Below are 18,282 nucleotides of genomic sequence, written 5' to 3'. Positions count from 1 at the left end.
GTATTTTTATGTTGATAATTTAGAAAATAAAAATACACTATTGGATTGATTTTACTCAATTACTTTTTCCTCTTCAATAATTTTCTGAATCATATGTAGCAAACAGTTGCCTTTGGCAATCGGTTAATCAATATGTGTGCGGAAGAGTCTCTTTCCCCCCTGCCCCTATTTGATTGGTGTATGTAGTCAGTTTGTTTAATAAGAAATGGGTATTCTGTGCAAGTAAATAAGCAGAATACCAGTGAGAACATACCCCTAGTGAAATGAAGAACCTGGTGAAACAACCTGTAAAAGGTCAGGAAGCAGATGAGATGACTGAGTTAATTTTTCAGTACTCACACTTCACATACCCGTGGTTGTGTTCCCCCTTGTGTAGGTGTGTGCTTAATCCATGAAACAGATGAAATCAGGATTGCGTTTAAAGGGAAAGGGAAGGCTAATTTGTTGTCATTCTTCTGCAGGCGATTAGGCTGTGGGATAGGAAATTACACTTCTCGGTATGCTTTATAGGTAAAGATTTGAATTTGGCATGCCGACCTCTGCATCCTTCTGGCAAGGCAGGCTGTACATTGCTTGTGAAAGCCATTTCCCCCTTCCATTAACCATCCCAGGTATTGCTTTTTTTTTTTAAAGGAGAAAATGTGATTCTTTTGAATTTTACCTTTTGTGATTGAAGTTCATATTTTCAATTTGTGCCTGAATTATATACATTATTTCCAGCATTAACAAACCTGGGGTCATACATTACCTACACTCCTCAGCTATTAATGTAGGCTGCCACAGCTGATCAGACTGCAGGGAACTGCCTTTCATGGGCAATGAAAATGTACAATTTTCACCTTTTTTTTTTTACTAGGAAAGAGAGGGAAGCTCTCAGGTGTTTTTTTTTCTTCTCAGCAGGGGCTGAAAATGTAGATGTGTACATAAACCATTGTACTTATGAAATCTCGAGATTACAGAACACAATGTTTACACATACATAGAGACACATACCTTTTGTAATGACTTTCCGAGATTCCTGAAAGGAGGCGATTGTACAGTGTGTGTGTTTGTGAGTTCTGTGGGAGTATAAATATTCACATTCAATCAGACTGACTCTATTGTGTTGCAGATACTAAAGTGAACTGTGACGAATCTCCATGAAGGTGACCAGCCATGCAATGTTCTTGGAAGGCTGTCCTCCTACTTGCTTTGGCCTCCATTGCTATCCAGTACACAGCCATTCGCACTTTCACAACCAAGTCCTTCCAAAGTTGCCCTGTACCCAATCCCATGAATTGTAGCGTGAATCAGGAGGCTGAATCTGCTGACAGACTGTGTGATGAAAGCCCAACTTTTTCTTACAACCTTTCTAAGAAGACTCATGTCCTGATCTTAGCCACCACCAGAAGTGGTTCTTCTTTTGTTGGTCAGCTCTTCAATCAGCACTTTGATGTTTTCTATTTATTTGAGCCCCTTTACCATGTCCAGTACACCTTGATTCCAAAGTTAACACAGATGAAGGGCTCCATGGACCGACGGATCATGTTGGGAGCTGGCAGAGATTTGCTGAGGAGTCTTTATGATTGCGATCTTTACTTTTTGGAAAATTACATCAAACCCCAGCCGGTGAATCACACCACAGACAGACTCTTCAGGAGAGGGGCCAGCAAAGCTCTGTGCTCTGCACCAGTGTGTGAGACATTGGCACCGATTGATACCACTCTGGAAGAAGGAGACTGCGTAAAAAAATGTGGCACTTTGAACTTGACTCTAGCTACCGAATCATGCAAAGATCATGGGCACGTTGCTATCAAAACAGTGCGAGTGCCAGAGGTCAATGACCTTCGGGCTTTGGTGGATGATCCAAGACTCAACCTAAAAATTATACAATTAGTGAGAGACCCCAGAGGCATCCTTGCTTCCAGGAGCGAAACATTTAGAGACACTTACAGACTTTGGCGAATCTGGGATGGCACAGGTAGGAAACCCTACAACTTGGATGTGACACAGCTCACCACTGTTTGTGAGGACTTTTTGAACTCCGTATCCACTGGCTTAAATAGACCTTCATGGCTGAAAGGCAAATACATGTTGGTGCGATATGAAGACCTAGCTAGGAATCCTCTGAAAAAGACTGAGGAGATATATGAATTTCTCGGTATTCCAATGGATAGCAATGTGGAACGATGGATACAGAATAATACAAGAGGAGACAGGTCTGCAGCTAAGCACAAATACGGGACTGTCCGAAATTCAGCAGCAACAGCAGAGAAGTGGCGGTTCCGCCTCTCCTATGAAATTGTAGCGTTCACACAGAATGCATGCCAGCAGGTATTAATACAACTGGGTTACAAACTGGTGTCCTCTGAGAAGGAACTAAAGAACCTCTCCATAAGTCTGGTGGAAGAAAGGGATTTCTTGCCCTTTTGGTAATGCAGATGTTAGGGCTCCTATTGTAAGTTTCAGATGAGCCATTTGTAACTGTTGCCTTACTTTCCCTCTTCCCGCCTACTCTCTAAAATGTTTGCACTAATTGTTGATGGGAGTTTCAAAAGAAAAGTTCCCCTTCTCAAACCATTGCATAGATGGATGACTATTGGGTTTCTTAAGAGCAAAAACTAAAATAAACAAACTGTGGACAGGTAGCAATGTTTACAAATCACACACACTTAACAATGTATAAAAGGGAAAAAAAGAGTAACCCTTGGATTTCCACATTGATGGGAATCTGAAGGCTTATACTTTTGCACTTTTTACTTTTACAATGTAAGAATAATCATGTGTATGTATGTATGTATGTATGTATATATACATATACATACATACATACATACATACACATGATTATGATTATGATTATGATTATAAATATATATATGTCTAATTTATGAATAGTGTTGTTACCTCCCTCCCAACTCTTATGAGCAGGTTTTACTGTTAGCTGATGGTGGAATAGTCTCCTTGTTTTTAATCTTGTTTTGATATATCTGAGTCATGTTATCAGGCTGGTTGCTGATCCACAGTTTGTTTAGTAACACTTGCAACATTTCTTTGTGCCAAAAAGAAAGAAAGAAAGAAAGAAAGAAAGAAAGAAAGAAAGAAAGAAAGAAAGAAAGAAGTCGAGATTTGCTAAAGGGGAACAACAATACTTTTATCTTTGTGTTTTCTTCAAATAAATAAAGAATTCAATAAAATCAATTATTCCTGGAGGGTAAAAGTCACCAAGCCAGCCTCAATGAATCTTGAGACGGTTGAACTCTGTTCAGGACAGCTGTGTAATGGTGAGGGAGAAGGAGAAGGAGGTAGCAACTGCATTTTTAGAGTCAAGGATGGTCAGTGGGAAGAATGATAATAAAACAAGTTGACAATCTGATTTAAGTGACAGAGTGCAGGAGTGATGGCAATCCTATGATCTGTATAGCTTTTAAACACTTGCCCTTTTCATTTGTAGTCAATTTCAGCAGCTTGCCTGAGAATCCACAGATAGGTGGGAGGGGGCACCTGTTTGATGTCCATTACATAAATTGGATTTTTTAAGACAACATCATGGAACATGTGATACCATCTTAGCTTGTACTAGACTCCTATGATAAACTTGGTGTAACAAAAATAGAACTCAGGAGTTTCAACCTAAAGAAATCTTGCCTGTCTACCTGCTAGAATCATCATACAGGGAAGGTAGCTTACTGGGACAGCTGGAAATCTTGATTCAAATGGCAAAGTTAAAGGAGATGGAAATGGTCAGTACTGCCACCCCAAATAAAAAAGAACTACTGGAGTTAGCAGTAGGTCCCTTCCTTCACTTTCAGCATCTTATTTTTTAAAACCATTTTCGATGCTACTTGTTTCCCTGAAAACAAGCCATACCCCAAAATAAGCCCTAGCATGTGCACCTAATATAAGCCCTACTCCCAAAATAAGCCCTATTTAAGAGCTTGCACAGTTGCCCACCTGCCCATTTTGTCTGGTTGTTCACAGCGTCAGCCGCGAGGCAGGGTGATGGTAGAGCTGCCCCATGTGCCGGCTTACCTCAGGGCCCCCACAGCCAGGCCATCCACACCTGACACCTGCCTCACAATGGCGGCAACAACAGCCATGTGCAGCAGGAGCCCACATGGCCGCCAGTCTACTGCTTGCTCATGTCACAGCCAAGCAAGACGCTGAGCAGTGTGATGGTGCTGCAGCCATGAGGTGAGGCATGTGGGGCATGGGTAGCTGGCTGCAGGGGCCCTGAGGTAAGTCAGTGGGAGGCACATGGGGTAACTCCACCCCACATGCTTTGTGGTGGCAGTGGTGTACTGCGCTACATCCTGCCCTGCTGTGAGCAAGCAGGAGAAGTGGACCTCCCATACATGGAAAAAAATAAGACACCCCCTGAAAATAACAATGCTTATTTTGGGGCCTAAAGGAAAATAAGACCGGATCTTATTTTCAGGGAAACATGGGAAGTCTTTACTATTCGGCATATAAGCTCATTAAATTACGAATTACGAATTATATTCAACTTCCTTTTCCTAATCTAAACATGCCTCGCTTTCAAGTTAAGTGATTAGTTTGAGTGTTGTCAGAATTAACATTGGAAATGTAAAGCATATCCTAGTGCCCTTACCTGCCTTAGATATCAACAAAGGACTTAGCTGGACCATTGCTAGAGGATTATATGCGGGTGTTGTGCCATTAATATGTTGATTTTTTTAAAAAAAAGAATCCCTCTGGACAGGCTCTTTTTCTCCATGCAGCCCTTATTTGAGAAACACACAGAAGGCATCAAAGGGAAGCAAGAATCTGTTCCACAGATGGATGGTTAGCATTGAACAAATTCTAAGGATTCTGTGCTAGTGATCCAAATGCAGTCAGCACTCCCTATGGAAAAGGAACAGCTGCTAAACCAACTAAAATATTTAGTGCACTCCTGATTACGGCAGGATTGAAATAGGGGAGTTAGTTAGGAAGGGTAAAATCTGCCTTTCCTGCCTTCTAAGACCTGCCAGAATCTTGTACTGGAGCCTACATAAAGATTTTGGTTTCCTCTGGGGAGATGTGTGGGGTGTGTGTCAGAATCTAATTGCTACTCAAGGAGAGGCTTTCTATATGACCAAGGGAGTGTATGTGTGCGCGAGTGAGATACAAACAGTGTGTGTATGTGCCTTTCCCCACCTGGCTATTACTTACTCATTTTGGTGTTTTGGTCCTTGGGAAAAGTATAACAAAGGAAATGCACACATAAAATTAGCAAGAATTAGACTATAATTTTTTTTAAAAAAATATACAGTGAGGAACAAGTTCATTCTTTCGTTATGATCTTCATGCTGAAGAGACCTATCCTGAGCCTGTTTGTCACTGATAATGATAGTGTATAAAAACTGCATGTTTTTATGTCTCAGTGTTTCCAATGTTGTGACCATATTTTTGGTATGGGAAATTATACAAGATTGCTGTTTCCTGATCTGCAGTTCAGAAATAATCATGATAGTGTTGATCAGCCTAGCACCTTAGAAATGTATCTGGCTACAACACCTGTCATACCAGACAACAAGCCATGATGGTAGTTGTGGTCCAATAGATCTGGAGAAAATCAGGAGGGAAGATATTCATCAAAACATTGAATAATTTTTGATCTATGAAAAACTGAATATTTTATTGGACTGCATCTTTTAAAATATTGGGATTTTTATATAAGCAATCCATGGGAGATAGGTACCCCCTTAGATAAGATCTATTACTTTTATCACCCAGGAAATGCAACTTCTGAGAGAATTATGTGAAATATGCATGCATTATCTAATGTTTGTGCAGTCCTATATATTTGCCTACTCAGAAGTACTGTCCCACTGAATTCAGTGAAATTTGCTTCAAGTGAAATTTAGATTACAGCCTAAAATGCCTTTTCTTCTGAATGTTTATTCAAATACAATTTGTTCATACAAATTTGATTCAATTAAAATTCATATAAATAATTAACCATGATTTCTTTGTTCAAGTGACAGAACTAATTTTATTGTTAAAAGGCCTTGGCATATAAAAATACCAATTGTTACTACTGCCTTTGTAGTAATAGAATCTTGCCTGAAGCCATTTTCTGTTCCAATAGCGGTGGCGGGGGGGGGGGGGGAGGGCGGGAGACAAGAAGGTGAAAAGCAGACATAAAGCTTTGGCTCATACAAGCCCCTCTTCTAAAAGTTCAGCTGCTGTCTGATATAACTGACCCCAAGTTTAAATGGTTGACCTGGAATTTCCATAGGAGCTTATTATTACTATTTAAGTAATTACCCAACTGATGTAATTTCTTTCCCAAATATACTGGTGGGTTTTTGCTCATCTGCCAGTTTTGAAAATGATCATATTTTATTTTTATTTTTAGAAGAACTGGTATCGCCTTACTCATGCATAATTCATGTAGAAATTGTTTCTGAAGATAATTGGGATGGAAGTGATTTTTTTGCCAATTTAAAAGGAAATAACATTAAAAATGTTAATATGCACCTCAAATCAACTTCAGTTTCTGGTGATTTCATGGACCCAAGCATGCAGTTTTCTTGGCAAAAATTTAGAAGTGGCTTTTCCCAGAATATTTTCTTGAACTATCCTACAGCCCTGGTAGACCTTGAGTTTTCCATCCAAGAATGAGCCAGCTTAGAATTGCAACGCAGATAGGACTGGCTGGGTCCTGTGCTTCTGTGACAAGTGACAGATTTTCTACCACTAAAACCAAACATGACTAAATGTGTACAGCTATTCACATTTACAGAGCAGCCTTGAAAGAATAGAACTCTCCACCTCTGGATTAATTTGCTTCATAGTGGACAGTAGCCACGTGGGGAGGAGATACAAGTAGTTCTCAACCTACAACCACTCAACCTGAGCCCAACATTTCTGTTGTTAAGTCAGGTTGTTATTTGAGTTTTGTGCCATTTTATGACCTTTCTTGCCACAGCTGTTAAATGAATCACTGCAGTTATTAAGTTAGTAACATGGCGGTGGCTTCCCCATTGACTTTGCTTGTCAGAAAGTCGCAAAAGGTGATTACCTCACCAGAGGTGATATTCAGCTGGTTCTCTCTGGCTTGGACGAACTGGTAACAGTGGCTGTGGGAGATTCTGCCCACCCATCCCAGTGTAATGTGCGACCTTCTGTGCATGCGCATACTCACATTTGCAAACCAGTAGGGAAGGTAAGTGAATCCCACCAGTGCACCTCACTCTGGCACACTGTTATTATCATAAACATCAGTCAGTCTGAATTTTGTTCATGTAACCATGGGGAAGCTGCAGTGGTCTTAAATGTGAAACACAGTCATAAGTCACTTTTTTCAGTGCTGTTGTAACTTTGGATGGTCACTAAAATAATTTTAAATCGAGGACTACCTATAATGAGAAAGAGGAGGTGAACTGAACAAGTTCCTCTGCGCTGCCTATGAGGGCACTGAACCCAGTCAGGCCTTGTGGATTTTTCAACAGTTTTCCTCTTCTGGAAGTGGAGTGGGCAGATGGAAGAAGGCAATTACAGCCTGTCTCCTTTCTCTGCGGGCTACGAAATTTGAAAATCACCTTGGACCATGAGATGGGCAGCAAATAAATGTGATGAATCAATAAATAAAATGGCCCCTTTGCCATTTCACTGAGGACAGACTATCGTGGGATTCCTTTCCACAGAGGTAAGTTGGCTTCCCAGTCTTCACAATTGGTAGTCAAATTCTCAATGGTTCAGTCATGCAAACATGGCAATTAGGAGATGGCTATTGAATAGGGTAAGAAGGATTATTCAAACATTGAACTTCATATGAAAGTTGGAAAAGAAAAAAAAATACCTTCCTTTGTGCTAGTGTGGACTTTTCCCCATTTGCACCTAAATGCAAGGCAAACATACTCCCTCCCCCTTTTTTCACCTTGTCCCTTGACAATACCTCCACCTCTTCTATTTGATTTCAATTGTCCTTACTTGTTCTGGTGTTTCCATGGTGGAGCTTTACTCAAACTTCAGCATTTTTTGCTGTTGGTGGTTAGTCATGTGAGGTGGTGAAATCAGCCCAGCCCCTCTTCATTGCTTCAGATTGCTGGGAATTAGTTTGCCTTCTGAATCTAGCTATCCTCCTCTGCTTTGGAATACTGAAAAATCTGGCTTTTCCCAATTGGTCTCTTCACCTGTATCTGCTGCTTCCTAGAGTCCATAGAACTTGGTGCTGGTGGGATCTGCAAGAGGAAAAAGTGCTAAAACTGTGCTGAAATCTAGTCTGTCTAACAGCTGATTGTTGGGTCTGGGAGACCTATTTGATAAAAGAGAAGAAAGCCTCCCGCCTTACATACACCAATCTTATAAGTTAGTCCTGATAAAAAGCACAGCCATAAATACTACCTCTAACTTTACTATAAGGTTATATTAACAGACTCTTGCAAGTCTGAAAGTACATCTCTCCCCATCTCTCACCTTTACAGTCCAATAAACTAGGGAAGGTCCCCGCTGGGGCATATACCACACCCACATTGTTTCTGTGACGCTGCTGCTACTTATGTGACTGTTGTCTACGCAACAGTCGTCTTCTTGTCTCCCAACGTTATTTCCACCTACCATTATATTCTTGCACTCCCTCCACCCTGTACCTTTTGGAAGCGGTGGAATTCAAAAAATGTTAGCAACTGGTTTTCTGCTTAGTTGCTGGGTGGGCGTGGCCATGGTAGGAGTTGCCTCCTGCACCATGGTGTGGGAGGGCCGTTTTCACCCTCCCCTGGCTTCAGCAAGCCAGAACAAAGGATCTGTGATAGTGATAGTGATGGTAGCATAATAGCAGTATAGTTTTTTAGCTTCTGAATTGTGAAGGCATAGTTCTTAAACAGCCACAAGAAAAGGCCCAAACTTACATTTCTGACATTAAGTCCATGAAGATTCTCATCCATCCAGGGTGAGTTGTCAAGAAGTTGAGTCATGGCAGCTGGACCTCTTTTCGTTTGGCTTTAAAATGTTTCACTGCTTATCCAAGTAGTTTCTTCAGTCTGAGCGACTGCCTGGCTTGCTCAGGTTTGAGAAGCTACTTGGATAAGCGGCAAAACGTTTCAGACCCCAAAAATTCTGGCATTATTTATTATGCTTAGTCCCCCCCTTTTTTTTTGCTTCTTGCAAACATTTTGGGAGAGAGTCAGAAGCAGAGGTGGGTTCCTACCAGTTCGCACCAGTTTGGTAGAACCGGTTCGTCAAATCTACCGAACCAGTAGAGAAGAGGTTCCACCAGAAAGGAGGCTACACCTACAGAAGAGGTTCCAAAAAATTTTGAAACCCACCACTGACACACACACGCACACACACACAGACAGACAGACAGACTCACACAGAGAGAGAAAGAGAAAGAAAGGAAGAAGGAAATAAATAAAAAAGAAAGAAAAAGTGAGAGAGAGATCAAAGAAAAAAAGGAAGAAGGGACAGAGAGACAAAAGGAAGGGGAGAGAGAGAGAGAGAGAGAGAGAGAGAGAGAGAGAGAGAGAGAGAGAGAGAGAGAGAGAACATGGCTGGCAAGCTATTCCCACTAATCACATGGCCGGCAAGTCACTTCCACAAAGGAGGCCACACCACAGAGTAGGTTCAAAAATTTTTTGAAACCCACCACTGGTCAGAAGGCTAATGTCTGAATGTGTTGGTGTGAAATAAACAATCTTCTGGTTTCTGATGAACTTCAAGGAGAAATCCAATACTTCCCAGGTTTGTGAGCAATGCACATTCTGACTGAAAAACATATACAAACTTTTAACAAGAAAACGAATGGGAAAAAGGTGGACTATGTTAAATTAACTGTTAATGTTTCTGCTTCGAAAGAACAGAAAACAGGAATTTCTGGCATACATGCCTTCCTGCTGGAGAGGCTTCCCAAGGTATCCCCTTGGCTTGGAAGATGGAAACCCATTTTAAGAGGGAATGGCTGTAAAAGGTCAGCAGAAAAATGAGCTGGGGGGCTCATCCTCCAGGCTTATGGGAAAAAAGCCCCAGTGGAGTCTTATAAATCATGTCCACTGTCAAGTTGGATATGTGGTAGCCACCCAGGACTAGATGAAGAGGAAGAACGTTTCCTGGAAAAAAACTCTTCATGTTCCACAGAGCATTTGAATTCATTCTCCACTGTTCCAGCACTGCTTGCTTTACACTCTTTGTACTATTTTCCATCAGACCATGAAGCAGACACAGAGAACCTTTCATGACACATGGGCAAATACACTACTGGGCAAATATTCATTGGCATAGCATGAAATACTTGTCATGAATAGTTTCATGCTAAATATGTTGTAATTGGATTCAAGCAAACATACAAATCCATGAGCTAGCCGTAAAGTAAACATAAAGGGGGGGGGAGACACTAGTGGGAATTGAAATAAAATATAACTGATTCAATCTTAATCTTTTTATTAAAATTATAGATTATATAGAAGCATGCAACCCCATTTTCTCCATTCTTAGAATGTAAAGACTTTTCAAAAATTGAGAAAGAACCCACTCCTTCAACACCAGGAGTGTAGATTTATTTCCATCAAAGTAAAAGGAAAGAAGAGCTGTGGTGGCACAGTGGTTAAGTAGTATTGCAGGTTACTTCTGCTGATTGCTGGCTGCCAGCAGTTTGGCAATTTCATTCTGACCGGCTCAAGGTTGAGTCAGTCTTCAATCCTTCTGAGGTCAGTGAAATGAGGACCCAGATTATTCAAGGCAATATGACAGCTGTAAAACCACTTAGAGAGGCCTATAAAGTGCTGTGAAGTGGTATATAAGTCTAAGTGCGATTGTTATTGCTAAAATTCTAGGCTTGATAAAGCCAGAATACATAATAAAATATCAAAGTCCATATATATAAATAACAACAACAACAACAACAGTGACACCCATTGTCATCAGGGCACTTGGTACCATGTCCAAGAATTTTATAAAACACATCAAGATGTTGCAGCTTCCTGCAATAACACCAATGGAACTGCAAAACCGGTGCTACTCAGAGCATCATATATTTTAAGAAGATACTTGGTTGATACCTAGGACACTGGCAGCAACCTGTATCAACCATTAGCACCAGTCAGTGGTATTTGTGATGCATTTTTGAATGTTCAATTGACTGAGTCTCATGTTTAATGAATAAAAGAGATGATGATGATGATACTACTCAACAACCAATTGGGCTAAGGGACAGGGATGTGCAGTCACTAGAGGCAAGGGAGGCGGGGCCTCACCAGTCTCCTCAGAGAAAGGAAAGGAAGTTTAAATAATTTTCTTAAAATAATTAAAGCAGGGTAGTTGCTACCAGATTTCAAGTCACAGGGAGGAATTCAAAAAGTTTGATCGGAAGGCAGCAGGGGAAGGGTGGGGTATGGCAGAGGAGCTGCTTTCAAGCCTTTGGAAAATATATCCAATCCAACTTCTGTGTTTGTGTTTGAGAGTGAGTGAATGAGAGAGGGATTGAAGTTCTCTGTGTGCGTGTGTCTGTTTGGGAGAGGGGGGAGGGAGGGAGAGAGGGAGGGAGGAAGGAGGGGGAGGGAGAAGAAAAAGAATGGGGGGAAAATGCTGTCGCTTTAAATGGGAACTGAGCATGCCTGGCTGTGGAATTCTGGGAGTTGAAGTCCACAAGTCTAAAAAGTGCCTCACCAGGGCTAAAGCTGACCGCACGTCACTTGTAAGGGACAAGCAATTATTATAAGACTAAGACAAAAATCCACTGCAGAGGAGCAGCCCATATTGCACCTGAACTTTGTGGAAAAGAGTCAGATTTTTAACCTTCATGAAAACATATGGGATTGTGATCGCACAGGATTCAAGAGGAATGCTATTCACATAGGACAGAGTAACCACAGAGAAGACCTCTCTCCAGGATCACCTCCCCCATGACATTGCTTTACTACATGAAACATAGCAATGTGGGATAGGTTTTCCAATAGCCCAATCTTAGTTGTGTCAAGTCATGTTGATTACATGAGATTTGCCCAAAGGAGATCACTCAAGAGAAAGTGATAAAGACAAGATCACTTTAGCAAAAAACCATCAGGTATCGCCTGCTGAAAGGATCTTGCAAGAATACAGCTGAAGAGTTCACAGGTACCCATTCCTTTTTATCACAAGAATTGTTTTAACCTGAAGATGGAAGCTGAAGAAATGTAACCCTAGCTGAAATGAGATTCATGTGATTCTTGAGACGAGCAGACTCCTTCCATATTCCTTGGTAAATCAGATTGGCATCACATGCTTTAAAAAAAAAACACCAAATTATTTGTTTACATTTAGGTAAAGGTTTCCCTCACACAAATGTGCTAGTCGTTCCTGCCTCTAGGGGCGGTGCCATTTCAAAGCCGAAGAGCCAGCGCCATCTGAAGACATCTCTGTGGTCATGTGGCTGGCATGACTAAATGTCGTTGTTACCTCCCACCAAGGGTGGTTCCTATTTTTCTACTTGCATTTTTACATGTTTTCGAACTGCTGGTTGGAAGAAGCTGGGACAAATAATGGGAGCTCATTCTGTTATGCAGCGCTAGGGATTCGAACCACCAAATTGCTGACCTTTCTGATCGACAAGCTCAGCATCTAAGCCACTGAGCCACTGCGTCCCCTTTTGTTTATATTTACAAATGTATAAATATTATGGTACTAGATTAGCTGGACTACGTGAGTTATAGTAACTGGAGATACATTGCTCCTCCTTGTAATTTTTTTTAAAGAAATGAAGTCAAAGAATACTTTGAGAGAGCTCTTTCATTGCAGCTCTTAAAAGTCTTTTATATGTATATAATGTTCAAATGAACATTATCAAATAAATGATTGAAAGTCAAGGGCCCTCTTCTCTAGCAGTGCAGTGTAACTATTCCTCCTTTATTTAATCCTCGTTACTGTGCTGATGGTGAACTGTGCACTCTCTGTGTTTAATCATTTAAAAATGGTCATGGGCTACCCTGCTGGATGAGGATGGAATGAAAAGTAATACATCCATCTCTATAACATTAGTTTGAATAGGGATATTTTAATAAATGAAACAGGACAATGATCCTTGAAATGAGTTCGCTTATTACCTGTATTTACTTCTCCACGTAATTAAACACCATTAAGGACTTACTTCTTAAAAGTGCATTGGTTTTAAAATATAAATATTAAAACATCCAATATACACTATAAAACACATCTGTGCCCCAACTGCAAGAAGGAGAGAGGGGGAAGCAGCCCAAATCCAGAAATGAACTTCTGGCATTTTAATAGTAAAGGATTTCCACACCATTGTTCCTAACCCTAACAGCAATTGCTGTGTTGCTTAAAGGAGAATGGGGCATGGAGTCCAGTTCAGTAGCCCCTAACTGATCTTTGTTCATATAAAAAATATCAGATCAGATATGTCAAACATAATGGATGGGAGATTGCCAAGATGCTAAATGGGTAAATTGAAAGAAAATAATAATAAGCTCAGGTTTAGACCAATTTTTCCTAAAGTGGCAAGTGAAATAGGTATGTCTGGGGAATTGGTGAGACTTAAGGCACCCATCTTACTTCTAACCCCCCCCCCCCCCAAGACTGCCCCACCTATCCTTTTAATATTATGATATCAATTGCAGTTCCTGGCCTCAAGAAAGTTACCCATTCCTGCTCAAATATCAAGATCAACCAACATATTTTGTTGCCTAAAGTGAAATGTTCTAAAAGTATAGAACTTCTCTTCAGCTAACTTCTCTTCTTATGGTAGAGCTGTTTTTCTCAATATCAGCAACTTTAAAAGATGTGGACTTCAATTCCCCAGCTAGCATGCCAGAAAGCTAATACAATCCTGGGTTATATAAACAGAGGCATAGAATCAAGATGAAATGAAGTACTAATACTACTTTATACATCCTTAGTAAGACCACACCTGGAATACTGCAACCAATTTTGGTCACCATACTACAAAAAAGATTTTGAGACTTTGGAAAAAATTTAGAGAAGAGCAACTAAGATGAGCAAACACTGGACACTAAAACATATGAAGAACAGCTGCATGATTTGGGTTTGGCTAGTTTAAAGAAAAGAAGAATCATAGCAGTATTCTAGTATTTGAGCGGCTGCCACAAAGAAGAGGGAGTCAAACTCTTCTCCATAGCACCAGAAGGCAAGGCAAGAAACAATGGTTAGAAACTAATCAAAGCGAGAAGCAAATTGGAATTAAGGAAAAACTTCCTAACTGAGGACAATTAACCAGTGGGACAGCTGTCACACAATGACAACAGCTTGCCTCCAGAAATTGTGGGTGCTCCGTCACTGGATGTTTTTAAGAAGGTTCCAGGGCTCTAGGAAGTCTAAATCTAAATTGGTATAGGTTCTCCTGCTTGAGAACTGGAATAAGCTTTCAGTTTATTCTATTCTATTCCATTCCATTCCATTTTATTCCATCAGTTGAAATCCAAACATCTTAAAGTTGTCAAGTTGAGAAGCACTGGGCTAGACTCATACACATGTATTAATCTATTTCTAAATTGTATTGGTAGCCCATCTTACCACAGGTAAGTCTGCAATGACTTAGAACAGCATATTAGAGCTTCTCTTTGTACTACTCTCATCCAGTATCAATTTTGTGGGGGCAAAATGTAGAAAGATATGAAAAGTGAATGTTTGTCAACCATTTAATTTTATTAAGGACTTTTTTCTAATTTAAGAACAAATGTACTAAAGCCTCATTTCTGAAAGCCCTTTCATTGAGTCTCCTAAAAGATACAGAAATGATTCCTTTGCAAGAAAAAGCATATAAGTCAAACTACAACCTTCCCTACTCCACCCTTTAGGACAATGCCAGAAAACTGGAGAAGCCCCTGTTACATAATATGAAGCTCTGGCTTAAATTTATTGATTTGGAACCCTTGGAATGAAAACAGAACTGAAAAAAATGAACACAGGAATGATGGCAGTAACCTTTGTCTATTTTTGCAAGGCACAAAGTCACATCTTGTTTATTGTTATTATGACAGAAACAAATTGAAGTAGAGATCATTGACACTAGTGTTCCAGTTAACTGTGGAATACTGTTAGTGCAACACTAGAGGGAATTACACTATAAACATTCTGCCCCTACTTAGGGAGATATGTGCATGTGTAAAAATCCTCATTGTATTTAGTGTCAAAGGCAGAAAGGAGGGTACTACTGAACTAAACCCAGATCTTGCTGAAACTAATGCACAGATGGTAGTAGTGTGATGTTACAAGCACAAGAGAATACAACTTCAGTAAACAAAGCCAGAATGGTAAAAGGGGAGCAGAAACTGGCTTTTATTCCTCAGAGAAAATGAATAAGATTGATAAATCTATTTTAGTGAACGAGCAAAATGGACGAAGTATTAGGTACTGGCCACAGCCCTGGTGCCATCATCAAGATGGCACTCTGGAGATTTGCAAAAAGCAAAAATAGAAAGTTGACTGCATCACTGGATTAAATAAAAGGCACTGTTATGAATCTGCTTATACATGGTCTTTGTGTGCATGTGACAGAATGAAAGACAATGAGAGAGAAAAATCTTTAGCTAGCACATGAAGCATAATGCTTTTATTTAGTTTCCTTTTTAATTAACAACAAACTGAAAACAAGAGCATAACACAAAAATAATAGTGATGGTGATATATACATCATTTCCTGTCAGAGGGATCAACAATAACAAAAGAACATAAAAAGTATTTTAACTAAAAAAGTGAGAGAAATGTGACAGCTATACAGGTATTCGACTTACAACTATTCATTTAGTAACTATTCAAAGTTACAAGGCCCAGGAAAAATAAGAGGAGAAAGGAGAATTAAGTAGGTTTGCCACCTTGACTTGTACAAGTAGTCCTCAACTTATAATAGTTCATTTAGTGACTGTTCAAAGTTACACCTCCATCAAAATAAGCGACTTATGCCTGTTTTTCACACTTACAACTGTATCCCTGTGGTCACATGATCAAAATTCAGATGCTTGGCAACTGACATTTATTCATGACAGTTTCAGTGTACTAGGGTCATGTGATCCAGTGTTGAAATTCAAATTTTTTTACTACTGGTTCTGTGGGCGTGGCTTAGTGGGCATGGCAGGGGAAGGATACTGCAAAATCCCAACTCCCTCCCCACTCCCGGGGAAGGATACTGAAAAATCCCCACTCCCTCCCACTCCTGGGAGAAGGATATTGCAAAATCCTCACTCCCTTCCCACTCCCGGGGAAGGATACTGAAAAATCCCCACTCCCTCCCCACTCCTGGGGGAAGGATATTGCAAAATTTTCACTCCCTACCCACTCCCGGGGAAGGATACTGAAAAATCCCCACTCCCTCCCACTCCCGGGGAAGGATACTGAAAAATCCCCACTCCCTCCCCACTCCTGGGGGAAGGATATTGCAAAATTTTCACTCCCTACCCACTCCCGGGGAAGGATACTGAAAAATCCCCACTCCCTCCCCACTCCTGGGGGAAGGATATTGCAAAATCCTCACTCCTTCCCCACTCCCTCCCCACTCCTGGGGGAAGGATATTGCAAAATCCTCCCTCCCTCCCCACTCCCAGGGAAGGATACTGAAAAATCCCCACTCCTTCCCCAATCCTGGGGGAAGGATATTGCAAAATCTCCATTCCCACCCTCCTCTGGGGCCAGCCAGTGGTGGTGTTTGCTGGTTCTCGGAACTACTCAAAAATTCCGCTATCAGTTCTCCAGAACCTGTCAGAATCTGTTGACTTTCACCCCTGATGTGGTCCCCTTTTGCTACCTTCTGATAAGCAACATCAATAGGAAAGCTAGATTCACTTAACTTCTGTGGGATAAAAAGTCATAAAATGTGTCAAAACTCACTTAAAAACTATCTTGCTAACCAACAGATGTTGTCAGCTCAGTTGTAGTTGTAAACTGAGGACTACCTTAGCATAATATATTTTTCTTTTACTTTGTCTTATTTCTTTCATTTTTTTTTGGTTGAATCACTTTTTATCTGTTGTCTTCTTTTTTCCCCATTTGTTTTTGACAATGTAGATAGCACCTGAAGCATATGTTGAATTTCTCAAGTCCTTTCAGGATTTTGGCAACAATCTTATCTGATGGGTTGTAATCTAAACATGCTGAGTAGAAGAAACAAGGAAACAGTTTAAACAAGCTTGATCTTCAGTTTTCAAAGATTCTATAACTCAACTATTTGTTACTTGAAACATTTATTTCACATTGCTTGCCTCCCCGGGGTGATCAATGAACCCAAATAAACTGTGCTGGATCTGTTAAGCATAATATGAACTCTTGACATGTTGAGACCTACATTGCGATGGTTCTAACATACTTGCTTATTAGCAACTTAATTAACATTCACCATTTTTGTTCATCAAACACACAATGACTATTGCTGCTTCGCTCTTAAAATCCTGTTAGGTAAGCTCCCCGTTGGCGAGCAAGTGCATTCAGAGAAGCGTTGTGAGAGTTGTGTTGGAGAACACACAAACCAGCATACAGAGACACTGCAGTTTAAAAAGGCTTTTACTTTCATGGAAATAGAGGTGTCAGAGTCCATCAAACAGTCCAAGTCATACATGGATAAGACAATCACTCATCAATGTCTTTCAGTTAAGGGATAATCCAAATAACATAGTCCATAATCATACAGTCTGGTACTCAAAGTTTGCTAGCAGTTGCAAAACTTACAATAGCTCACGGCACTTTCTAACAGCCAGCTTCCAAAACACTCAGATCAGATCAGCCCAGCATCTAACAGAGAGCTAACAGTCATTCTGGCTCCCTCTTATGGCTGATTGAGGAAACAGCAGCCAGCCACATTCTGCTAGATGTCCACTGAGAAGTCTATTGGTGTGAGAGAGAAAAACAACAACAATCTGTTGTGTGACAGCAACAAGTGCTCTGTGGGATGGGCAGATTTCCTTTCGAATGAGAAACTAAAACAAACACAAAGCAAAATAGCCTGGAACTTCATGAGAGGGAGTCTGTTGTATTGACCTAGATTGCCTAAATTTTCTGTGTAGGTTTGTGTGCCTATGGGAATGGCAAATAGGGATCCCTTTCATGACACAACCAGGCACACCATGTTGTATCAGTGATAAAGAGTAGCTTTCTAAAATTGTTAGTCAATTGAGAATGCTCTATGCCCTGCAGATATTAGCTGATTTACTAGCAGCATTCACACCTACACACAAGCATATACTCTTTCCCAAAACTAATTAACACAATATTATGAAATGAAAGCACCCTAAATTAGAATGAAAGGAATAAAGGAATGGAACAAAAATCTCCCTAATAACACGTATAGACTCTTCACTCTTTACTTTTTACAATACTGCTGTTTCTTAAAATTTCCTCTACTGATTCTGTACAAATTCC

The 18,282-nt window shown here is 40.4% G+C and overlaps 1 protein-coding gene across 2 annotated transcripts in view; it reads left to right on the top strand.

The window, feature by feature from the left end:
- CHST1 (carbohydrate sulfotransferase 1) overlaps window positions 1-5,943 on the top strand; it is a 32,308-nt gene extending 26,365 nt beyond the window's left edge. Inside the window, exons 3-4 of one of the 2 annotated variants that reach the window (XM_087720032.1) lie at window positions 1,112-2,313; window positions 4,722-5,943. In XM_087720032.1, the coding sequence (XP_087576158.1) occupies window positions 1,156-2,313; window positions 4,722-4,790 (1,227 nt within the window). In that variant the 5' untranslated portion in view covers window positions 1,112-1,155 and the 3' untranslated portion in view covers window positions 4,791-5,943. Of the gene's footprint in view, window positions 1-1,111; window positions 2,794-4,721 lie in introns of those variants that run through there. The other variant, XM_014060389.2, reaches the window with a different exon arrangement.
- Window positions 5,944-18,282: the final 12,339 nt, after the last annotated feature.

This window comes from Thamnophis sirtalis, unplaced genomic scaffold (genome assembly GCF_051295495.1).
Source record: "Thamnophis sirtalis isolate CommonGarterSnake01/CBP01778 unplaced genomic scaffold, rThaSir2_p1.2 scaffold_1, whole genome shotgun sequence".
Classification (NCBI taxonomy): Eukaryota; Metazoa; Chordata; class Lepidosauria; order Squamata; family Natricidae; genus Thamnophis; species Thamnophis sirtalis.
This window is presented reverse-complemented; position numbering and strand designations above follow the sequence as displayed.